Source organism: Peromyscus leucopus, chromosome 22 (assembly GCF_004664715.2).
Source record: "Peromyscus leucopus breed LL Stock chromosome 22, UCI_PerLeu_2.1, whole genome shotgun sequence".
Classification (NCBI taxonomy): Eukaryota; Metazoa; Chordata; class Mammalia; order Rodentia; family Cricetidae; genus Peromyscus; species Peromyscus leucopus.
Window position 1 is genome coordinate 49,036,355 of NC_051081.1, and position 22,549 is coordinate 49,058,903.

Here is a 22,549-nt window from a genome sequence, read left to right on the forward strand (position 1 = left end):
ACCAGGGGCTGTGCAATCTCCGAGTCGCTGACACTATCCACTCTGGCCACAGATCCTTCATCCTGGTGCCCCCTGCTCTGGCTGACCTCTGGGGCAAAGCCCAGGGTGACCCCCTGGCCAGGGGACATTTCAGCATCTCATCTACTGTGCATCAGACAAGCCCTTCCAGAAAGGACCACGATCCCGGTGGTTGTGAGCCTCGTCCCGGAGCGGAGCTTGGGACATATGCCATCTGAACCCACATGTGCCTTGACGGCACAAGTCCAGGCGATGGGACAGTGAGACCGAGGAGTGGACTCTGGCCCCCAGGACACTGGGGGTGCGTCTCGGCTGTCTAGAGAGCCCCGCCCACACCCTGGTACTCACATACTGCTGTTTCTTATCGGACAGCAACCTGTTCATCTCCTCCCTTTCTCTTTTAATTTCTTTTTCATCGTAGTAAAATTCCCGGACAATGAACCTTCAAAAAAAGCAGCTATAGGTGTCACTGAGAACCTGGTCAAGGCAGATTCTCCCCGGGGACTCCCACCAAACCCGGAGGAGCCCGGGGCCCGCGTCCTTACTTGTTTTCTTTGGCTTTGACTTTGAAATCTTCAGTCACTTTGCGGAAGAGAGTCACGGTGAAGAGGCCGGCCTCTTTGTCCTCGGCGATCAGTCTAGAGGAGAAGCGTTTTGTCGGCTGGATGACCTAGGGTCGCTCCACTCCAGGCTCCGGACTGAAGCTAGGCTAAGAGGAGCTCTTCTTCAGCCTCGGGAGGCCATCCCCGTGGGCAGAGTCAGATCCCCTGGGCCTGGTGGCCTATACTTGGGTCTGTGTCAGTCACCAGGGGCTGGGAACCAAGGGTGTCCTGACAGCTTCCTAGGTCCGGCCCCCAGCACCCACCCCTCCAGGCTCAGCCCTGGAAGCTCCAGCCTCTGGTTGGGAGTGACAGGGAGAGCGGATCTGCTCTGTCCCATGCTCCTCAAATGGCTGGGCTGAGTGATCCAGCCCCCCTCTACCCTCCCCACCCCGCACCCTCCCCACCCCACCCCCGCCGGGCCTGACACCGCCACTGGCTGTGCAGGTTCCAGTGAGGTCAGTGGCAGAAGCTACTCCACTTCTGATATCATGAAGCCCTGGCTGGATATGTCCTTGCCAGCATGTGCCAGCATGGAGTCACCGTCCCCAGCAACACGGAGACAGTGATCTAAGCAAGAAGTCTTGGGGCCTAGGCATGCCCGGTTGTCAGATCACCTCTCCGGTGTCTCGGGGCCCACACCCATAGGAACTGCCCCTGTGCTCCAGCCCTTTCCAGAATGGTTGGTGCAGGCTCTCAGTCTCTCTTTATCACGAAGGGCCGGAGGTCTCTACTCTGCGGCCCAGCGTCCTGCCAAGCTGAATGGAATAGTTTGAAGAGGTATGGCCTCTCCATAGACTCGTGTTTGAATGCTTGGCCCATCGGGAGTGGCACTATAAGGAGGTGTGGCCTTGTTGAAGTGGGTGTGGCCTTGGAGGAAGTGTGTCACTGTGGAGGCGGGCTTTGAGGCCTCATATGCTCAAGCTAGGCCTAGTGTGGCAGTCTCCTGCTGCCTGTGGATCAAGAGGTAGAATTCTCACTATCTCTCCAGCACCATGTCTGCCTGCCTACCACCATGCTTTCTGCCATGATGATAACGGACTAAACCTCTGAATTGTAATCCAGCCCCATTTAAATGTTTCCCTTTATAAGAGTTGAGTGGTCATGATGTCTCTTCACAGCAATAAAACCCTAACTAAGACAGGGATCCTCCCAAAAGGACCCCAGAGGCAATCCTTAAGAACAGAAGAAACCTGTTTACCAGGCAGCTCCTGACCGGTGCTACCTGCCCACCAAAGATGTACCTCTTCTTCAAGCTCTACCTCCCCCAAGACCTTAGCCTGTGACTAACCTATTCCTTGCAACCCCTCAATTTAGCGCCTGGTGACCGTGTCCTAGGAGTTAGTAGCATGTTCCTCAAGGTCAAGGCCTCAAGAGTGAATGGGTTGAGATAGGAAGGGAGCTAGGATGGGGTGGGATTGGATGGGATGGGATGGGATGGGATGGGATGGGATGGGATGGGATGGGATGGGATGGCATGGGATGGGATGGGATGGGATGGGGTAGGATGGATGGATGAGGGTGGGTGGGACAGAGTAGGGTAGGATGGGATGGGATGGGATAGGGTGGGGTGGGACAGGATGGATGAGGGTGGGTGGGATAGGGTAGGAGGGTAGGATGGATGGGATGGGTGGGGTGGGATGGGGTAGAACGGGATGGATGGGCAGGGGTGAGTGAGGTAGGATGGGATGGAATGAGACAGATGGAGTAGGTAGGGTAGGACTGGATGGGGTAGAGTGAGGCTGGATGAAATGACATGGGGCAGGTGGGATGAGGCGGGGGGGGGTGAGGTAGGGTGGGGGGAGGTGAGGTGGGCAGCTCTGGGTGCAGTGTGGTAGGGCAGATAACTGAGCTCATGTTACTTGTGGCTCATTCTAAAATTTCCTTTATGGCACACATAAAGACGCATGACTTGGGACCACAAACAAGTTCACACAGTTAACAGTCCCCTAGGCCCCGCCCCACTGAACGAGACTCATGACTCCTTATTGCGATGACCCTGTAGGTGGTTTTCCTCATTTCTATGGCCCCTGTGACTCTGCTGTGAACTGTATTATGGCGCAGGCAATGGGACATTCCTGTCACACATTTTTGTTTTGTTTTGACTTGGTTTGATTCTAGATAAATGGCATGGTTCTCTGTATATCTGGGGTGGTGATAACAATGGCCCCCATAGGCTCATATTATCCGAATGCTCAGTCACCAGAAAGTGGCACTATTTGAGAAGAATTGGGAGGTGTGGCCTTGTAGAAGGGAGTGTGTCTCTGGGGATGGGTTTGAGGTTTTCAAAAGCCCACATCAGGCCGAGGTGTGCATTCACTCTCTCTCTATCTCTCTCTGTCTATCTCTTATCTCTTATCTCTGGCTCTGGCTCTCTGCCTGTGGATCAGGATATAGCTCTGAGCTATTGCTCCAGCGCCACGTGTGACGCCACGCTCCCTGCCATGATGAAAGTAGACTAGGCCTCTGAAACAGTAAGCCAGCCCCCAGTTACATGCTTTCTTTTGTAAGAGTTACCTTGGTCCTGGTGTCTCCCTCACAACAGTAAAACAGTGACTGAACCACCTGCCAACAACCAACGTTTGCTCCCTTCTCAAAGCGGGCTCTGATGTGTGTAGTTGCATGGCTGGTTTTCCATGGCAGACACAGATCCGACCCAGTCTTATCCATCATTTTTGCAGTGCTCACGTGTTCCTGTCCTGACCCCAAATGGCCACACACTGAGACTCTCCTCCCTCTTCAGACTCTGTGGCCAGCCCTAGGCTGTCCCTCTGTTCGGGCATTTGCTGGACAACCTCCATACCGCTCCCCCTTAGTTGGGGCAGAATGGACGTCTGGTAGAGAACACAGAGCAGGCAGAGAACACAGAGGCTCTGCTGGAAGCAGCCATCACAGCCTTCCTGGGCACGGGGGGCGGGGGGGGGAGATGGGACAGGAAACTGGAGCTTTGAAGGACAATGGCAGACAGGAATATATCCCAAGAGGTGAGAAGGAATTCCAGGCCACGGGGACTCAATGCATAGGTATGGTGCTGGGAGGCGCCCCACCCTGGCATGTACGTGTCTGATGCTCCGAGAACATCCATACATTCCCCTCTGGGAACGTCGACTAAGCTGGGTCTCACTTACTTGGTTGACCGAGGGACCACCATGTCGGATAGGGACTCATATGTCCTCTGCCACTGTACATAGCTTGACCTGTGAGGACACAGAACTGTTGAGTGCTTTGGAAAGAAAGGACTACCATTGTCTCAGGACACTGTTTGCACCTTCTCCCGAAGACTGAAAGGCAAGAGGTATAATCAGGGAGTGTCCCTAACATCTCCAAAGCTCCTGCTATTATTGCCCAGTGCTGTGCTGAGCCCAGTCTGCGTGCAAGGGCCCCAGGTCTTCCAGAAGGGTTCCATGTGGAGAGCTCAGGTGCCGGTATGTTTGAAGCTCACTAATAAGTGTCTGATTCTGGCCCAGGTTACCTGGGACCAGAGGAATGGCCATTGTAGCCTTAGGTCAAAAGGAACAGCAGAGCTCTCAGGCTTCTTGTGGGCACAACATAGGTGCTCAATAAACACTGTCACAGCCACCATCTCCCTGGTTCTGTGCCTGTGGAGACAGCGGCCATGTCTGCTGACCTGGGGCCAGCAGGGCACAAGGGGCCCACCTCACTTTCCACTGAGCAGGGCACACCCACCCTCTTCCTAGCCACATACTTGGGAACGATGACCAGCAAGGTTATGAGATACTCCGAATCAAGCACGAAGTCATCCTTGCTGACGATATCGCTCAGTGTCCGAGTGAAGAGATTCCCCCTGGAAGGCAGAGGGACAAGGGGTAAGCCCAGCAGAGAGGCTCACTGACCCCGCATGCCTATAGAGTCCAGACGAACAGCAGGACATGGAGCAGGCTCAGGGGAGCCTCCAAGCTGTCTGCTGCCAGAGCCAGGTACAGCTAAACTGTAAGCGAGCTACCTCCTGTTCCCTCTCGGGGCAGGGAAACTGGCAAAGCGCCTGTCACTCAAGGGTCTGCTGAATCTAACACCTCAGTGACCTGCACTGTCCTCAAATGCCAGCTCAGGTGCTGGGAGAGGACGTCAGGTGGCAGGCAGCTAAAGTTATTCAAGTACCAAAGCAGCCAGGCCTCCGAGTGGCATGGGACAGATAGGCCTAGATAGAGCTAGCTCTGTGTGTCACCTTACAGGCCGTTCAGTCCAGCAGCTGGGGACACTCACCTGACGTGGCTCTGTCGATGCCGCCAGCCCTGGCTCAGATGAAGAGCGTGGACAGCATGCAGCTACCACAACGTGGTGGGTCCCCACGCTGCGGAGTCCGAGCCAGACAGCCCCCAGAGCATGAAGCAATGCTAGCCCACTGCTTCGAACTTCCCAAGCACAGAGTCAAAGGCAAAGCCCCAAAGGCGAGAGAGAAACCCCATCTTCCCAAGGTGTCTGCTCCACCCGCAGCTGTGAGGTCATGGACAAAGGCCGGCAGACCCCCTCCAGAGGGACCCTAGGCACAGCCACCCTGTCACCACAGCAAGCACATCATCCTGCTAGGAGACTTAGTGCACCCAGCCCAACGCAACAAAGCCACGGGTTTGTTGATTGAGTAACCGTGACTCTCCAAGTGTAGAAATGGTTTCCCTTGCTTTAGGTCTATAGAGCCTGAGGATATCGTGGGTGCTTTAAAATGTACGTCCAAAGAATAAACAGGAGAGGGAGTCGGCTTCTGATTGGTGAAGGAGGAGGAACCAGAGACCGTAGGGGAGAGGAGGTTGGACCAGTCACCCGCTGAAGTCCCAATTCTCGAATTACACTTTTTATTTATTTACTTCGTGGGGTGTGTGTGTGTGTGTGTGTGTGTGTGTGTGTGTGTGTGTGTGTAGGAGCACATTTGTGGAGATCAGAAGACAACTTGCAGAAGTCAGTTCTCTCCTCCTGCCAGGTGAGAGCCCGAGACTGAACTCAGGTCATCCTGCGTGTGGTAGGCGCCTTTACCTGCCGATCCACCTCGACGGCCACCAGACTGTGGCCACCTTACTCAAATCCACCTCTGCTCGTGTCCAGTTACCCTGAGACGGAGCCAGACAACCGAAACCGACTTTCTAAGCTCGGGCCATCTGTGTGTCCCCACCCCACCCCCACTGACGGACGGCAGCTTCCGCATTCCTAATCTGTTTGGATTTGGGGTCGTTTTGTTCATTTGAGTGCTTTATTGGAATGATGAGCTTTCTTGGAGGACCATCAAGAGTTCATAAAGCAGAAGAAACCGCCATATTGGCTGTATCATTACTGAGGTACTCATTTATACAAGAGCCCTGGCAGGAGCTGAATTAGCTATGGCGTGTGTTTACGCTGGGCGAATATGTGTACGTAGTTTTTGAAGTAGGATGAACAGAGGGTGATTTTGCTCTGAGCTCTGACTCTTGCTTTCTCTACTCTGTGCAAATGACGTTTATCTCAGTGTTAGCTGTGCGGAACTTCCATTTAAGGAATCATGCTGATGCTTCAAACGTTTCTGGTTTTGAAGCACTTTTCCTTTTGGGTTTTCAGATTAGGAATGGTCTTTGTTTTATGAGTAGAAAAGGTGGCCCGGGGAAGATTTAAGAGGGAAGCTTAAATAAGAGAGACCAGAGGGAGGGCAACTGGGCCACTCCGCTCTTCTGGACTCAGACTCGGGATCTAGAGGCGAGTGCTGGGGCCACGTCATGCTTGCTGGGCCTCTCTACCCCCCACGCCCCCCACTCTCACTCGGGAGCGTGCCTGGCTCCTTACCGCCTGTTCCTCCCGGGGTGCTCACTAGCATCCCCAAAACTGACCCCGCCATGATGGTCCTGACCACCATGGAGCCTGGTCTGTCGGGGGCCTGAACAATCAATCCATTCTCCAGCGGACAGCCAGGGCAACTGAGGTCCCGCCACTGTCCCCTGCACGCTGCTGCCCATGATCCTTTCTGCCCCTTGAAGAGGTCTGGGCTCTATCATCCCATCCTGCCTGCCCTCCTTGAAGAGCAGATGCAGAGAGAGGCCTGAGCAGGCTCCCCAGAGCCTCACTCTGGGTAAGGAGTGGGGACAGAAGGAAAGAAGGAACCAGCAGGAAGCAACGTCATGCTCCTCCTCCGTGTTCACAGACGGGGTGGCCACCCTGCCCGGCTCTGTCCTCTTCATCTGCCCCAAGTGTCCACCCGGCTCAAGGGCCACAGTCACGGGAAGGGGAGAGTAGAGGACCCTACCACCACCCCACCCCACCAGATACATGCACAGAGAAGGCAATGGGTGCGGTACACACGTGGATTTCTTCTCCAGGTTCTCCAGGTTGGCCTTCAGAACGCTGTATGCGGCTGTACGGGACTTCAGGTCTGTCTCGATTTGTGCCAGTTGCTGGGAGGAAGCGGGGGAGAGAGATGCTCCTGGTGACCTTGAAGAGTTAGTGAACCTCTTCAAAATCTGCCCAAGTGGCCTGGGCGGTGGTGGCGCATACCTTTAATCCCAGCACTCGGGAGGCAGAGGCAGGTGGATCTCTGTGAGTTCAAGGCCAGCCTAGGCTACAAAGCGAGTTCCAGGAAAGATGCAAAGCTACATAGAGAAACCCTATCTTGAAAAAAAAAAAATCTGCCCAAGCATCTTTGGGACACTTAACGACAGTGACCAAGCCAGCCAATGGGACTCATTCCTGTAATTCCAGCACTTGGGAGCCTGAGACAGCCAGATCAGTTCAAGATCATCCTTAGCTACACAGCCAGGTTGAAGCCTAGGCTTCATGAAACCCTGTCTCAGGATAAAGAAACAAAGAAACAAAAGAAAAACAGCAACCCTCCTGAGACTCACCGGGTGGCCCCACCTGTCTCCCTCCCGACTCTCCCAACCCCACCCCCCACCCCACCCTCTGCACCTGGACCTCACAGTCAGTCCCCACTCTGGGAAGTGGGTGGAGACAACCTTACAGGTACTAAGGCACCAGCCACACAGCTTGGCCAGAGTCACACACTAGCTTGGGCTCCTTTCCAGCAAGGGATGCTGAACTTCCCGGCCCTGGGTACCTCTGCTAGAGGGTAGCCAGTGACCTAGCCTGTCTTCCCTGCTGACCTTCCACGCTCAGCCTCCCAATCATCCACCTCTCCGGGCTTGATGGCAGCCTCTTCCTAACCCACAGGGCACAATAACTGAACACCTCTGCCTCCTGCTACTCAACAGGGGGAGGAATGTCATCTTAGAAAGGCCCCAAGGACAGCTGGCCACAGTGAAGAGCAGTTCAAGAAGATGGTGGTAAATATGCTTTTCTGAGGCCAGAAGGCAGCAGGTGAGTCAGAGCCACAGGAGTCCCTCCCAGGGGCTGAGCTCTGTGGTCATTTAAAGACAGTTCTGTCCTCCAAGGGCTCAGCAGACCTGGCCCCGCAAAGACACAGCATGACAGTGAGCACCACCCTGCCGCCGTAACCACGAACAGGTGGCTGTGTATTGGATCGTGCATGGATGCATGTCAGCTAACAGGCAGTGGTGGGCGCTTCAGAGTCTGTGACCCCCAAAACACAAGCCATCTGGCCATCCCTCTGCCTCCAGTTTGGCAGTGGCATGTGATGGAAGTGTCCATACCGTAGAGCCGTGCATATCTCTCTGTGATGGGGGAGATGTTGAGAAGCATGAAATGAAACCCAGTATTCTTTGCAAGTTCTCAGTTTAAGTTCTCAGAACAGACATCCAAAGAGGAGCACGTTCCCGGGACGTTACCAAAAAAACCGCTCCACAGAGATCCGTGTGCCTTGAGGGGTTTCCTGCACTGATGATATCCTACTGCATAACTAGCTGCACCGCTGTGCCGGACCCTTGGACCACACCACACGCCACACTCAAGGTGCGGCCACACCATGGGACTGCAGGACAATGTGCTGGACAAACTGTACAAAGCCCCAAGCCACCTCAGAAGAACAAAGCGAGGCTGGGGCTGACGCACGAGCTCCCTGGGCAGCACGGACTGACGATCCAGTCTTCCCCAACCCCTGTCCCGATAGCCTGCAGGAGCCGGTTTCCTGGGATGGAGAGTGGAGCCGTGCACGCTGCACAGCTTGTGGGATTTGACCTCCTGACCCACATCCCCTCCCAGAGCGCTGCTTCAATAACTGTGCATTTGGGTACCCAGGACTAGAGGACAGCCAGTTCTCCTCTCCGGCTCCCCCAAGCCAGGTCCAGTGTCCCCAGGACTCAGAACCCCGAGTTGGCATGCCCGACCTCACAAAAATCTTGTGTTCTCTGGCTCAGTGGCGGACTTGCGTGATGCTCTCCTGAAAGCCATACCTGGCACAATGCCCTGAGCTGCCCTTGCTAGACGCACCTTTGAGAACCTCTGCCTGGTTGTCTTGGGAGGGCAGGTAAGCCCAAGGAGCCACACCCAGATTCCCAAGAGACCTGAGGGAGGAAAGGACTCACCCTTCTTGCCCTGACCTGCCACGGCCCTCGGGGAAGTACAGCTACTTAGGGAACAGGGCGGCTTTGTTCAGCACAGAGCTGGGATCTCCCAGCCACTGGGCCAGCCGGAGACACGATATATATGGGGTTCTCTATGCACCAGCAATAGGGCAGCACAGTCAACCCTCACCCATGGTGAGGGCACCTAGAAGTCACCATGGCTATGGGATGCCCACACTGTCCCTGCAGATCCCTGTGCTAGGAGGCTTGTATCCCGTATGAGCCGGAGACCATGGCTTAGTAGATGGCACCCTGTCACAGGGCTGGTTTGTTGTCACAAGGCACTTAGGGGATGAGTTGGCACAAAGTGACTAACGGGTGGGGCTTCTAAGTCTTCTAAAGCAATGAGGTTTTGCAAATCATTTCCCAAGAGATCTGGGCCTGGTGCCCAAGCCCTGTAATTCCAACTACTAAGGAGGCTGAGGCAGAAGGATCAGAGGTTCAAGTCCAGCTTGAGTTATAGAATTGGTACAAGGTCAGCCTGGGCAACTTAGTGAGACCCTATCTCAAAATTAAAAATTAAAAAAGGGCTGTGGCAGAATGCTTAGTATGTGAAAGGCTCTGGGTTCCACATCCAGTACCACAAAGAAATCAGTCAATCCATCAATCATCTAAGGGGCACTGGGTCCCCAAGCACATGGTAGGTGGGAACAAGACTATGTCTTCCCATCACAGCTTTTGAATCACGGTAGGGGAGTGAAATGAAGTGCCTCAGAGCCATCCAGTGGACTCTCCTATGAGATTACAGCCAGGTCTCTAGGTGACAGGGACAGGGGACAAGAACACACAGGTCTCTCCTGGATTCTAACCTTACCCAGGACGTGGTAAGGGGGACCTACCCCTTCACAGGGCTGGCATCCCAGCCTTTTGCCTTCTACCTTGTGGGAGTCCCAACGCCATGAATGTCATCCCAGACGGTCAGATGTCTCCAGGCAGACTCTCCTCACCTTGGCCAGTGTGTCCACCACGCTCACCAGTGGCTGCTTGGCAGGGTATTTGGCCATGTCCCACTCGAAGTGCGTCACGAAGGATGTCAGGTCAACTGGAAGAGCAAAGATGAACTCGAACCCAGAGACAAGCCAGGGAGACAAACGGAGCTTGCGGCTCACACCAAAGAAGCAGTCAGGGAGAAGTTGGAGGATGGGCCAGGGCTCTGGAAGTGCACATGCTCCATGCGGGAGCAGTTCGGAGCCAGTGGGAAGCATTGGCTCGCCATCAGCACTCCAGAGCTGAGGGAAGGACACTGTGTACTATGAGCTGCATGTTCTCCTGCGGCAGCCTCCACCTGGAGTTTGCCAGGAAGCCTGCTCTTTCTAGAGGTCGGAACCAAGAAGGTGACATTCTGTGACCATTGGTAACTTCTCCACCCTCGATAGTTGCTTGGCCTACCCTCCCCAGATGAATCACCAGTCTGTTTTGAGGCATCCAAGAGGCACAGCAGAAAACATCAAACCAGGCCCCCAACCACCCAGCCATGGCCTGTCCCGGGTGCCACCTGCTCGGGGGAGGGGATAGTCTCTCTGCTTCTTGAGCCCCAACAAGAGCAAGGCAATGTTAACCACATCATCCTTAAAGAAGACATCTCCCAGCTCAGCCACACCAGGAACGTGCTTGTCACTAGGTTTCTCGCCTGGAGCTATGGGCATCATTCAGTGTGTCCCTGTTGAAGTCTAGAGTAAACAGAATACACCAATGTTTTCACCAAAACCAAACCAATTCCCCTGCAAAGAAGGATGTTCCTGCCTACCCCAGCCAGCTGTGCAGTATAAGAACAGAAGGAGCTGAGAGTGGTTCAATTGGACTGACGTATTTCAGTCCAAGGAGCCTGGCTGATTGTGATATTTAGGGTGGTTTTTTTGGTTTGGTTTGGTTTTTTGTATATTTGTTTCAGACAGGGTCTCACTGTGTACCTCTGGCTGTCCTGGATCTCGCTCTGTAGACCAGGCTGGCCTTGAACTCACAGAGATCCACCTGCCTCTGCTTTCCAGTGGTGGGATGAACGGTGTGCGCCGCCATGCTGTGACGCTTAGTTTTAGCTGTCCACTGACACAATCTAGAGTCGCCAGGGAAGAGAGTCAGCAAAGGACTGTCTGGATCAGGCTGGTCTGTGGCCGTGTCTCTAGGAGATCATCTTGATGGAGTAATTGATGTGGGAAGACCCAGCCCACTGTGGGCAGCACCATTCCCTCGGCTGGGTAAGTGTGGGGAGGAACTTGAACATAAGAAGTATGCATGGATTCTTTTCCCTCTGCTCTTGACCGTGGACATGACTAGCTGCTCCAAGTTTCTGCCATGACTTTGCTTCAGTGAGACACTGTGACCTCAAGTTGTCAGCAAAACAAACCCTTCCTCTCTCGAAGTCGCTTTTGTTGGTTTTTGGTTTTGTTTGTTTGTTTGTTTTTTAATCTCAAATAAAACCAGGACACTGGCTTGAGTCCCAGATCCCAAGGAAGAGAGGAACTGAGTCAGTGTTCCTACCTGAGAAAGTGGTCAGACCTCTCACCTCTTGAGCGCCTGCTGGTTTTGTTTTGAGATGGTGTCTCACTGTATAGTGCTAGCTAGCCTAGGACTCACTATGTAGACCAGGCTGTACTCACACTCACAGAGATCCACTGCCTCTGCCTTCCAAATGGTGAGATTAAAGGCTTAATTATTCTTATATTCTACATATCCAGAGAGTACCATAGAAGTATGTTGTTTCTCCTTCATTCATCCCCCACCTGTTTTTTCCTCTTCTTCTTTTTTTCTTTTCTTTTTTCTTTTTCTTTTTTTTGAGACAGGGTTTCTCTGGGTAGCTTTGTGCCTTTCCCGGATCTCACTATGTAGACCAGGCTGGCCTCGAACTCACAAAGATCTGCCTGCCTCCCGAGTGCTGGGATTAAAGGCGTGCGCCACCACTGCCTGGCTTTTATATTTATTATTTATTTATTTATTTATATTTATTTATTTATTTGGTTTTTCAAGACAGGGTTTGTCTGTGCAACAGCTCTAGCTGTCCTGGAACTTGCTTTGTAGACCTCTGCCTCCCCAGTGCTGGGATTAAAGGCGTGGGCCACCACAGCCTGGCTTTTTTGTCTTTTGAGATGTGGTCCAGGCTGGCCTTGAACTCCTGCCTCAGTCTCTGAGTAACTGGAATGACAGGTATACAACAGCCACTTTCCAAGGTGGGATTTCACACCGCAGGTTCTGCACATGCAGCCCCTCCCTGTTTATGCGTGTCCTTACACACATGGAAAGAGCCTGCCCTCGTCCTCCTCACAGTCACCTTCACCTGCATGGAGTCTGGTTCCCTGCTGTTGGGAATCCAGGACACACGCCCTTCCCACCCAGCCTCAAGTGCTCACCCGTGTGCCAGGGACAGTCAGGTAAGCAGTGGGGAGAGACAATCCCAGACTCCTAGGGAAGCCACCGGGGCTACAGTTGGACAGGGACCCCGAAGAAGCTGACAGACAGAGGCTGTCCGTGTGGCTGTGAGTGCCAAGTGTCGGAAGGGCGGGTGGCTGTGCTGGGGGAGGGTGTTAGGAGTCTAGATGAAGCTGATGGAGCAGGGAGGTGGGCAGGAGCTAGGAGCCCAGGTGTGAGGTCACATCCGGACCTCCATGCTTGGAACTGGATGGTCATGGAGACACAGGACAGGAGCACAGCGTGGGAGAGCCCGTGTTGGGGGTGGACAGAAGCCAGCGAGGATGAGGAAGAGGGGAAAGCTGGGACAGAGCAGAAAGGAGGGACAGGAGTGACACACAGGACATGAGGTGACACCCACATTCCTAGACTGGGCAGCCAGGTGGAGGGAAGGACAGTCATTAACCTGGGGACCACAGGGCAGAGAGGATGAATTCAGTTTGAGGCAAGGCCAACTCTGATGGGTGGATGCACTAATCCCCAAGAGAAAGACAGAAACCAAAGGGGATTCAGAGGGAAGTGGCCCTCCTACCTAGCAGGCAGGGATGCCTTAAGATAACAGTGACAGTGTGCCAGGCAGCAGGAGCTGCGGCCCTGCGGCTCACCTTGGGCCGGGACATGTGAATCACCTCATCTGATCTACTCTCCAGCCCTAGTAAGGGGCGTCATTATCTCCTTGAGGAAACTCCAGCACAGAGTAAGTTATGTAAGCGCCATCACAGCAGGAAGAAATGACATGGAGCACCCTGCCCATCACAAAGGAAGGTCCTTGGTCCCTCTGTCCATCATGTCCAACTGTCAGGGTCCAGCTGTGCTGCAGGAGAAGGAGGTGCGCCCCTCCACCAGCCCCCCCACCAGATCCACACTCCTGATTTTTCTCCAGAGTGCATGAACTTGGCAGAGGCTCCCGAGAGAAACTCTTGGATGTTGACCACGTTGGCGTTAGAATCTACACAGCACCTTGGCCTGTGACAAGGGACTCTCTAAGCTTCGGTCAGAGTGGAGGGTGGGGGTGGGGCTGGTGGGATTTGTGCTCATGAAAAGGGGACATCTGAGCACTCTGCCCATGCTCACTGCCTCCCCACATGCAGCCAAGGAAAGATTACTGTGACGACACAGACATGACTGCCCATAAACGGCACAGTCCTCCATTAGAACCTGAAACCCCTGGCCAGGTGTGGTGGTGCACAACCCTAACCTCAGCTCTCGGGAGGTTAAAGCAGGACGTTCGCTTTGAATCTGAGCCTAGGCTGAACTACATAGTGAGTTCCAGGCCAGCCGGGGCCATAGAGTGAGACAGTGTTGTGGAAGCCTCCTCGAATTTGTGATGGCGGTCCAATTGGTATTAGTACAGGTTTTGACATTAGGACAAATTTTGTCATTCCCATGACCCAAAAACCTAAACAAGGCCACGTGAGGCCTCTCAAGAGACAGCAATGTGAACTGTTAGGGGAGCATCGGGCAAGAGAGAGACCTCCCTCTGGTGACCTCAAGCCTTTCCTGAAAGTGAGGAACTAGCAGCCAGGACGGATGTCAGGATGATGTGTCTTCAGGGGCACCCCCTCTCCACCCTCCCCGTCACCTCCAGCATCCTGGAGCCCTTTCCACCCAGGCCAAGGAGGACCCAACCCCTCAACCGCTCTCTCAGATGCTCTAACTGACTTCCTCCAACATCCGGGTCTCCAGAGCCCATCACAGGACCCCACACAACCAAGCACACCGTAGAATGCTCAAGACACTGACAGCCATGTTCATCACAGCCAAGACGGCCATGGGAATTCACCTTCTACAGGCTGATTAGCAGGGACACACTGCAGAGCAAGCTCTGCTCTTTATGCCAAACCCAAGGGCGCCGTGGCTTTCACTCCTTAGGAGGGCATGTCCCGCTGCGGGGTGCAGGGCACTGTGGGTCTCTCTCCCTGCAGCCTGTGAGCTCCCAGGGGCACCCCGAGGCTGACAGTGGTCTCAGTAGGCCTCTGGGTTGGTGGCTACGCACTCTTCCTCCTCGCTCATCTCTCAGGTCTAACCTTTCCTCCAGATCACAACCTGAAAGCCCCTTCCCGGTCCATACCTTGGGCAGGAATCTTACTCCAGAGTGGCCTCTGCCACCCCAGCCTTCCTGCCCTCTTCAAACACACTCCCCACAGGCAGCTGTCTCTTGAGCAACAATGACTTCATCTGAAAAACCAAGCCAAGGCCTTGCCAGCGTACAGGATTATGACCGCACAGGCGGCAGTCCAATGCCAGGCTAGCCAGACAGGTCTTCTGCAGCCTAAGCCAGACACGTGTGTGTCTGCTCTGCTTCTGCTGGATTCACATGGGTCTAGATGTTACCATGCTCCGCACAGCTGGTGGCAAAGACAAACCAAAGCAAAAGGCACCCGGCAAAGCTAAGAACCTAGACTGAGACTATTACTAAGTTTATTTGCAAGTGAGAAAAAAACAGGCCCAGAGAGTCGACTGGCAAGGTCAAGATGGACAGTGCATGGCATGACCAGGTCTGACCCCTGCGAGTCTTCATGATGTCAATGCCCTAAATTCTCTCGAAGGAGACGGTATTCAAGTCCCATGCACAGAACGACAAAGAACTCTAGGAAATCCTATCCAGTCTGAGAGTGCCCTGCAGAGGAAAATCTTCTGGGAAAGTTTGAATTGAATGAACTTTAAAAAGGTCTCTTGACCCTCGCTGGACTTTCTGGGGGGCTTCAATGCAAAGGTGTATACTTAAGATCGGCAGGGTTGGTTCACAGAGCATGATCAGAAATAGCCGGAAGTGCCTGGGACTAAGCCACAGAAGCCCCACAGGAGGCCTGGGGATAATGGTGCATGCTAAAAAAGCAACAAAGACCAAATTCCCCTGTTCCTTAGTGTGCCCTCTCTTAGAAACAGTGCACCCAGACAGGGGTGGATCCCACGCAGAACATCACCTACATTCAAGTGGCATCAGCTTACAGGTGAAAGCTAGTGGATGGGTGTGTTTGGGTGGGTGTGTTTGCTCTTTGGGGTTTGTTTGGTGTGCTGCAGTGTTAGGGTGGAACTCGGGGTCCGGAGCTTGGCTAGGCAAACACTACCAATGAGCCATATGCCCAGCCCTGGAATGTGATGAGCATTTTGATCAGCGTTTTAGTGTATGCTTAAAAAAGGCATGGACCAGGCGAGGTAGCACACACCTGCCACTCCAGCACTTGGGAAGTAGAGACAGATGGTCAGAAGTTCAAAATCACCCTCAGCTTCATCGTGAGCTGGAGGCTAGCCTTGACCACATGACACCGTCTCAAGAAAAAAAAAAAAATGAGATAATGGGCTGGAGAGATGGCTCAGAGGTTAAGAGCACTGACTGTTCTTCCAGAGGTCCTGAGTTCAATTCCCAGCAACCACATGGTGGCTCACAACCATCTGTAACAAGATCTGATGCCCTCTTCTGGCCTGCAGTCATGCATGCCTTATACATAATAAATGAATAAATAAATAAATAAATACATAAATAAATAAATAAATCTTTAAAAAATGAGATATTACTTGCTCTTTCCTTCTGCCTGTTACAGAAGATGAGAGAAAATACTAAGTCAACGGTTCTTTCTAACAACTACACCAGGAGTGGCCTGTTCTAGAAGACTCACGGTCCATGTGAACCTCGTGAACCACGTGACATAAGGTCTGGCTGAGCTGACATCTTACAGAGCAGGTGGACACCAGAGACAGGCTTCGAGACCAGGCAGATAACAAGCGAAGAGATGCCCAAGTTCACCCCGACGCCCCACAGAGGTGATGATGCAGTCCCGTTTCCAGATGACGTGCAGGTTGCTCAGGAGACGCAGAGAGGATGGGAGGGAGACAGGGATGGAACCACTGTGAACTGCATCGTCGGGGTATGGTGAGCAAGCTCTAAGGCGGTTGCTGGAGAAACGGTTGAGGCCTGATCACTGTACCCCTCCGACCAGCCCGGGGCCCCACCCTCCCGGGGACATGCGGCAGGCAGCACACTGAACATGTATGTGCACAGCAAACGAGATACAACCTACTCTTTAAACATTTCATCTTTTCCTTCAGACCTGAAACGTAATATAAGATGGGGTTATTAAACCACAAAGACAGGCCAGTCCAGGTTCAGAATGGGGAGAGTGGATATTTCCACTCGCCAATTTAAACCAGTAAAGGGCTCTTAACGTTTCCAGGCGGCGTGTGTGTGTGTGTGTGTGTGTGTGTGTGTGTGTGTGTGTTCATATATGTGCTACGTACCCCAAATGATATCATTGTAAATATGTATGTTCTTATTTTTAATAAATATGTAGATAGTCAAAGTTAATTCTCTCTGCAGATACGTAACTATTTAATTCTAGAGTTTTCAAAGTGTCCACGTTTTGTTACATGTGTGTGTTTTGCTTTTATATATACTTTTTGAGAGTCTTAGGTAGTCCAGGCTGGACTTGAACTAAGTATCTCAGGATGTCCTTGAACACCTGCTCTTCCTGCCTCTACTTCCCTGGTGGTAGGATTACGGATGTATGCCACCATGCCTGGGGTTTCAAAGTCTCCACGTCTGTGCTACACATTTAAATCACAGCCCAAATGGCATATGCACATTTAACAGCCAAAACAGCAATGGGGGTATCTGAATATGTGTCCGTGAGCATGGGAAGTCAAAGCTTTGGAATGAGAACATTCCATGTGAAGTGTTGTTGATGAGGCCCTGCTGCCTCTGGTTGGAGGCGTTACTCAGCGCAGGCAGCCACTTCTCATGCCTTGTTTGGTTAAAAAAAAAAAAAAAATGACAAGTGGGTGGAGATGCGTGAGAATTTCCACAAATGGGACAGTAAGGCTTCCACAGAACTGGACAGTCAGAGCTCCCATTGTGGCTGTCATGAGGGAAACGGCTCCTGAGGAGAGGAAACCTTTGTGGACCTACCTCCATTAGCCAGGAGGTTCTCGTGGACTTTGCCCTTGGAGTCTTCCATGACCTCCACCACACTCTGCGCCGTTCTCTTTATGAGGCTTGGGGGAGAGAAGAAAGGCCCGTGAGGGTGAGGAGCTGAGTACAGGACCACCCCACCCAGCCTCCTGGCAGAGAAAGGAGCCCTGGGAGGCACTGGGGCGGCACTCTGGTAATCTGTAAGGAGAGACTTAAGCATTAAGAACCTTTGAACCAGTCACTCCACTTCTGGGAAACCATCTTGAGGAAACAGGAAAAAAAAAAAAAAAAAAAACAGAAGGGCTTTCTGAATAGAAAGATGTTCTTTGCAGCAGAGTTGCCGACAATAAGAAATTGGAAGCGACCCGAAGGTTCAACAATAGAGAATTGTTTGAGGGATGGTCTGTCCAGCTGAGGGATTATTAGGCAGCCATTGAAAATAAGGTTTACAAAGAATTTCAAATACCGTGGAACAAGGCGCGTATTATAATGTTAGGTGGAAAAACACAGGACAGAAACTTAGACAGTAAGACGATCTCTGGCTGTGCCGTGGGCACATATTTCCACTTGCTATTTCTCTAGTACAATCTGGTATTGATTTTATAGAAAAGGCAAACCTCGGGCCTCCCGTAAACACACGGCAAGAACTCGAGTCATACACCAGGTCACAGATGGAGGGTGGGGTACGTTCCCTTTCATTTTCAGTCCCTCCTTTCCTCCCTCCCTCTTTCCTTCTCCCCCCTCCCTCCTTCCCTCCCTTCCTCTCTCTCCCACTCATCCTCCAACTGGTACAAGGTCTCCCGTATGCCAGGATGTCCCCAAACTCACTCTGTAGCTGATGATGACCTTGAACTTCCGATCCTCTTGTCTTTACCTCCCCAGTGCTGGGAATACAGTCATGCTCCCCTATGTCCAGTTCTTGTGCTGCTGGGGATGGAACCCAGGGCCTTGTATATGCTAGACAAATATCCTACCTACTGAACCATGTCCCCAGCTCCAAGGCCCTCCATTATTGCAGGTACAAGTCCACGCATAGTATGGTACCTTGGGCCTGCCATAGACACCGAGGCAGATGAACACCTTGAAAGACCCTGTTGTGGAAAGCATGGAAAGGAAAGAGGGTAGGCGTGTTTTCTTGACCATCGAAGTAATCGGGGTTGATAGCCAGAAATGGAAAGACATAAGTATGAAGTAGTTTTTAATGAATAGCCAGAGTGCTTGCCTAGTATGTGTGTCTCTGGTTTGGATCCCCAGCACTACCTAAAATGATGTAAGTAAATAATGAGATGAACCAGGCTAGAGACACAGCTCAAATGCTTGCCTAGCAGGTAAAGCTCTGGTTCAATCTCCAGCACCGCAAAGACTAGGCAATGCCCAGAGTGGGAAGTGGGAGCAGGAGGACCAGAAGTTCAAAGACATCCCTGGCTACCCAGCAAGTTTGAGGCCAGCCTGAGATACACAAAACCCTGTCCTCAAAATAAGTAAGGCCAGGCATAGTGGCACATGCCTTTAATGCCAGCCTCTGGGAGGCAGAGGCAGGCGGATCTTCAGTTAGAGGCCAGTCTAGTCTACACAGCAAGTTCCAGGCCTGCCAGTGAGACCTTGCCTAAAAAAAACAAAACAAAACAAAAAAGGGACAGGGGCTGGACAGATGGCTCAGTGGCTAAGAGCACAGGCTCTTCTTCCAGAGGACCTGAGTTCAATTCCCAGCACCCATACGGCAGCATATAACTGTCTAAGACCTTCATACAGACATACATGCATGCAAAACATCAATGCACATGAAATAAAAATAGGTCGTTAAAAAAGTATATAAATAACATTTTGTAAGGGAACGACTATTGCCGTCCAAGTACAGGAAGCACACCAGTTGGACGTTCTTCCCGAGTCTACCTCCCGCTTGGGTCAAGTGTGTTTACCGGTCCTTTGATAACCGCCTCTCATCTGTAAGAGTCTATGGGTGTCCATTTCTCTGTAATCATTGTGTTAGCCTCACGAGGATTTTGGGAAGTTGAGTATTATCCCACCTCTCAGATGAGGAACCCGAAACAATTCGCTGCCTATCGAGGGTCTGCAAGTAGGCTTCAAAGACAAGGTCCCTAGGTCACGGTCATGCTGCATTCTAGACAGCCCCTGTGACCCACCTCGAGTCTAAATGCCTGCCAGTGTAGTGTGCCTGCATCCCTTTGATTAGCAGCTACAGTCTCACTCAGAGAGCCCTGTCCACAAACCTAACCGCGCGCTGTCTTCTAGGCCTCCGACTGTGGTGGTACCGACAGTCTCCCAGGCTTCTTAATGGAGTCAAGGATGCATTCCCTGGGCGTTTGCCGTGAGAGGGATGTGCTTAGGGCATCTGGCTGCCTGCTCTGAGCTCTCTGCCCTCTGGCTCCCGGGTGAGTTCAGCAGATCAAGAAAGACCAAATGTCCACTCCGGTTCCCTCCAGCAGAGCTCTCAGCTCCTGCAGCCTCAGGCTTGTGTCTCGACCCAGGTCCTGACAATGTCCCTTAAACTCGATCTGCTACATTGCCACACAACTCTGGTCCTCTTTGTCACAGAACTCCTCCAGTTACCCTAAAATGAGCATGCCTCCATCATCTGCCGGGACCCTGAGTCAGCGAGCAAATTTTATACACCAACTAAGCAACTACTGTGCACCAAGCATTGTTGGCTGCTGTGGGCTGAGCAGAGTCCCTGCTGTCCCAGAACTTCAGTCTCAGTGCTGTTGGAAGTTCCTTGTCTTTATTCAAATCACCATAGTAACACAAGCGAGTTGGACCTATTCCTGCGGCCCGCTACATTACCTGGCTCAGCCACGTCTGCCGACTGAATAAACAAACCCAGCACCTCATCCTTCCATGTTTTCTACTCCTCTCCCTCTGAACCCCTTCCAAGTGTCTCACTGCAGCCAATGGGGCCCCTTGGCACGTCCATGGCTTCCGGAACATCTCAGAATAGCATGCTCCGATGATGCTCAATGGCTAGAAAAATCACTTGTTCCACAGAACAGAAGCAACTTGTTGTGATCAGCCCCTGTGGTCACCAGAGAATTACTATGTCACTGAACCAGAACCTTTTTTCAGATAGGAAACATAAGGGTCTTAGGCCATTTTCAAATTTCCCTTTCTCCTTTTACATCACCTATGTGTAGCTCCTTCTTGTCAGTGAGCAGCTTCCTCGTTCCTTTCATCTACAGCGTGGTAGCCCAACACGCTGCCCCGCCACAAGGCATTCCAGACCGCTGGGTCGCTTCCCGTGTGGATTGGTGTTGCAATGACCAGCACATTCTACCTTCCTGTACAGGTGTGTAAAGAAACTACTGGATAAAAGGGTGGCCACTTCTAATGTCAAGTAAGGCCGAAGTCCCCCCTAATTACAACAAGCAGATGTCCACTCCCCTCAGAACGCAGAAGCCTGCTTGCTTCCCTATACCCTGGCCAACACAGCCTTAGGAGTCCTTTTAGTCTCTGCCAATCTGATACCTGGACACCTACATCTCGTTGTCACCCCGATCTGCATATCTGCGATCCTCAGGGAGGCTGCATATCCCTCCTCAGTCTGCTGACTATCGAAGGCCACAAGTTCAAATCCATCCCTCTTTTGTTTTCTTTTCCTCTGTTGCTTCCTTCGCTGATCTGTACGAGCTTCCATGTTTTGGAGACCCACCCGGTTCCAGTGACAGCGTTCCCAGCTAGCTGACCCCCTCTTAACAATGACTTTGGGAGCAAGTGTCACAGACAGGACTGATGGCGAACGGCAGAGTCTCCGAAGCGCACACAAATCTAAAACAGCTGACCAAAATGAACAGTGAGGATGGGAGACAGGACTCAGTGGCCAAAGTCACCTGCCCCCAACCCTAAAGACTTGAGTTCGATCCCTGTGAGACCCACATGGCAGAGGGAGAGAAGGAACTCCTTCAAGCTGTCCTGTGACCTCCACACATGAACTATGGCACCCACGCATGTGCACACACACACACACACACACACACACACACACACACACTAAAAATGTAATTAATTTTCTTAAACTGTAATGAGTATTAGCCCACATGGGAAGATGTACAGATCATATTTTTAGTGAAAATCAACTTTCAAAAAATATGTAATAATCTCACTTGGTCATGTGAGTATGCATATTCGTCAAAACTCACCAATTTGTTTACTGAAAATGTACACATTTCACTGTATATAACGTGCGTGCGTGCGTGCGTGCGTGTGTGTGTGTGTGTGTGTGTGTGTGTGTCTTTGTCTGTGTGTACAAATGTGAGCAGGCACATGTGAGCATCCGGGCATATGTGTGAAGGGCAGAGGTCAACCTTGGCTAGGTTCCTCCATCACTCCACGCCTTGTTTTTTAGGACAGTGTTTCTCACTGACCCTGGAGCTCAGATCCTCGGCAAGCCTGCTTGGCCAGTAAGCCCAGGGTCCTCCAGGCCTTGGCCCACCCCCTGGAAGTGGAATTACAGACTTGAAATACCTTGTCCAGCCTGTGTAAACAAAACCAAAACCAAAATAATGGGCAGCACCTGAGGAAGGCGGGCCGGTAGCCTCCACGTGCATGTACACAAAGACACGTGAACCTGCACACACATGCACAGACACACAAAACTGCAAACCTTTTTTTAAAAAAGGTACAAATAAGTTGAAAAGAAAAAGGAAAGGTTAACTTTGGTGGCGCACGCCTTTAATCCCACCACTCGGGAGGCAGAGCCAGGCAGGTCTCTGTGAATTCAAGGCCAGCCTGGGCTACCAAGTGAGTTCCAGGAAAGGTGCAAAGCTACACAGAGAAATCCTGTCTCGAAAAACCAAAACCATAAAATAGATTTTAAAACCATGTGTAATAATGCAGTTTTCTATAATTTTATTTTCAATATTTATTGTATCTTTGTGTCTGTGTGGGGGTATGTGCTTGTGAGTGTGGGTGCCCACAGAATCTAGAAGGAGGCTGGACCCCTGAAGGTGAAATTACAGGCAGTTGTGGTTGTGAAATTGAACTCTGGTCCTTTGCAGGAGCAGCATGTGCTCTTAACCACTGAGCCATCTCTCTAGACCCTGGTTTATTTTATTGTTTTGTTTGTTTGTTTTGTGGTTGTTTGAGACAGGGTTTCTCTGTGTAGCCCCAGCTGTTCTGGAACTCACTCTGTAGACCAGGCTGGCCTTGAACTCAAA

The 22,549-nt window shown here is 52.0% G+C and overlaps 1 protein-coding gene across 5 annotated transcripts in view; it reads right to left on the reverse strand.

Moving 5' to 3' along the window:
• Atp6v1c2 (ATPase H+ transporting V1 subunit C2) overlaps nt 1-22,549 on the reverse strand; it is a 39,765-nt gene that overhangs the window by 5,794 nt on the left and 11,422 nt on the right. For 4 of the 5 annotated variants that reach the window (XM_037198156.1, XM_037198158.1, XM_037198155.1 and 1 more), the window contains 7 exons: nt 17,379-17,464; nt 10,018-10,112; nt 6,897-6,988; nt 4,324-4,422; nt 3,746-3,814; nt 564-656; nt 367-460 (listed from right to left, as the gene is read on the reverse strand). In XM_037198156.1, coding sequence (XP_037054051.1) covers nt 367-460; nt 564-656; nt 3,746-3,814; nt 4,324-4,422; nt 6,897-6,988; nt 10,018-10,112; nt 17,379-17,464 — 628 coding nt within the window. Of the gene's footprint in view, nt 1-366; nt 461-563; nt 657-3,745; nt 3,815-4,323; nt 4,423-6,896; nt 6,989-10,017; nt 10,113-16,494; nt 16,525-17,378; nt 17,465-22,549 lie in introns of all 5 variants that reach the window. The other variant, XM_037198159.1, reaches the window with a different exon arrangement.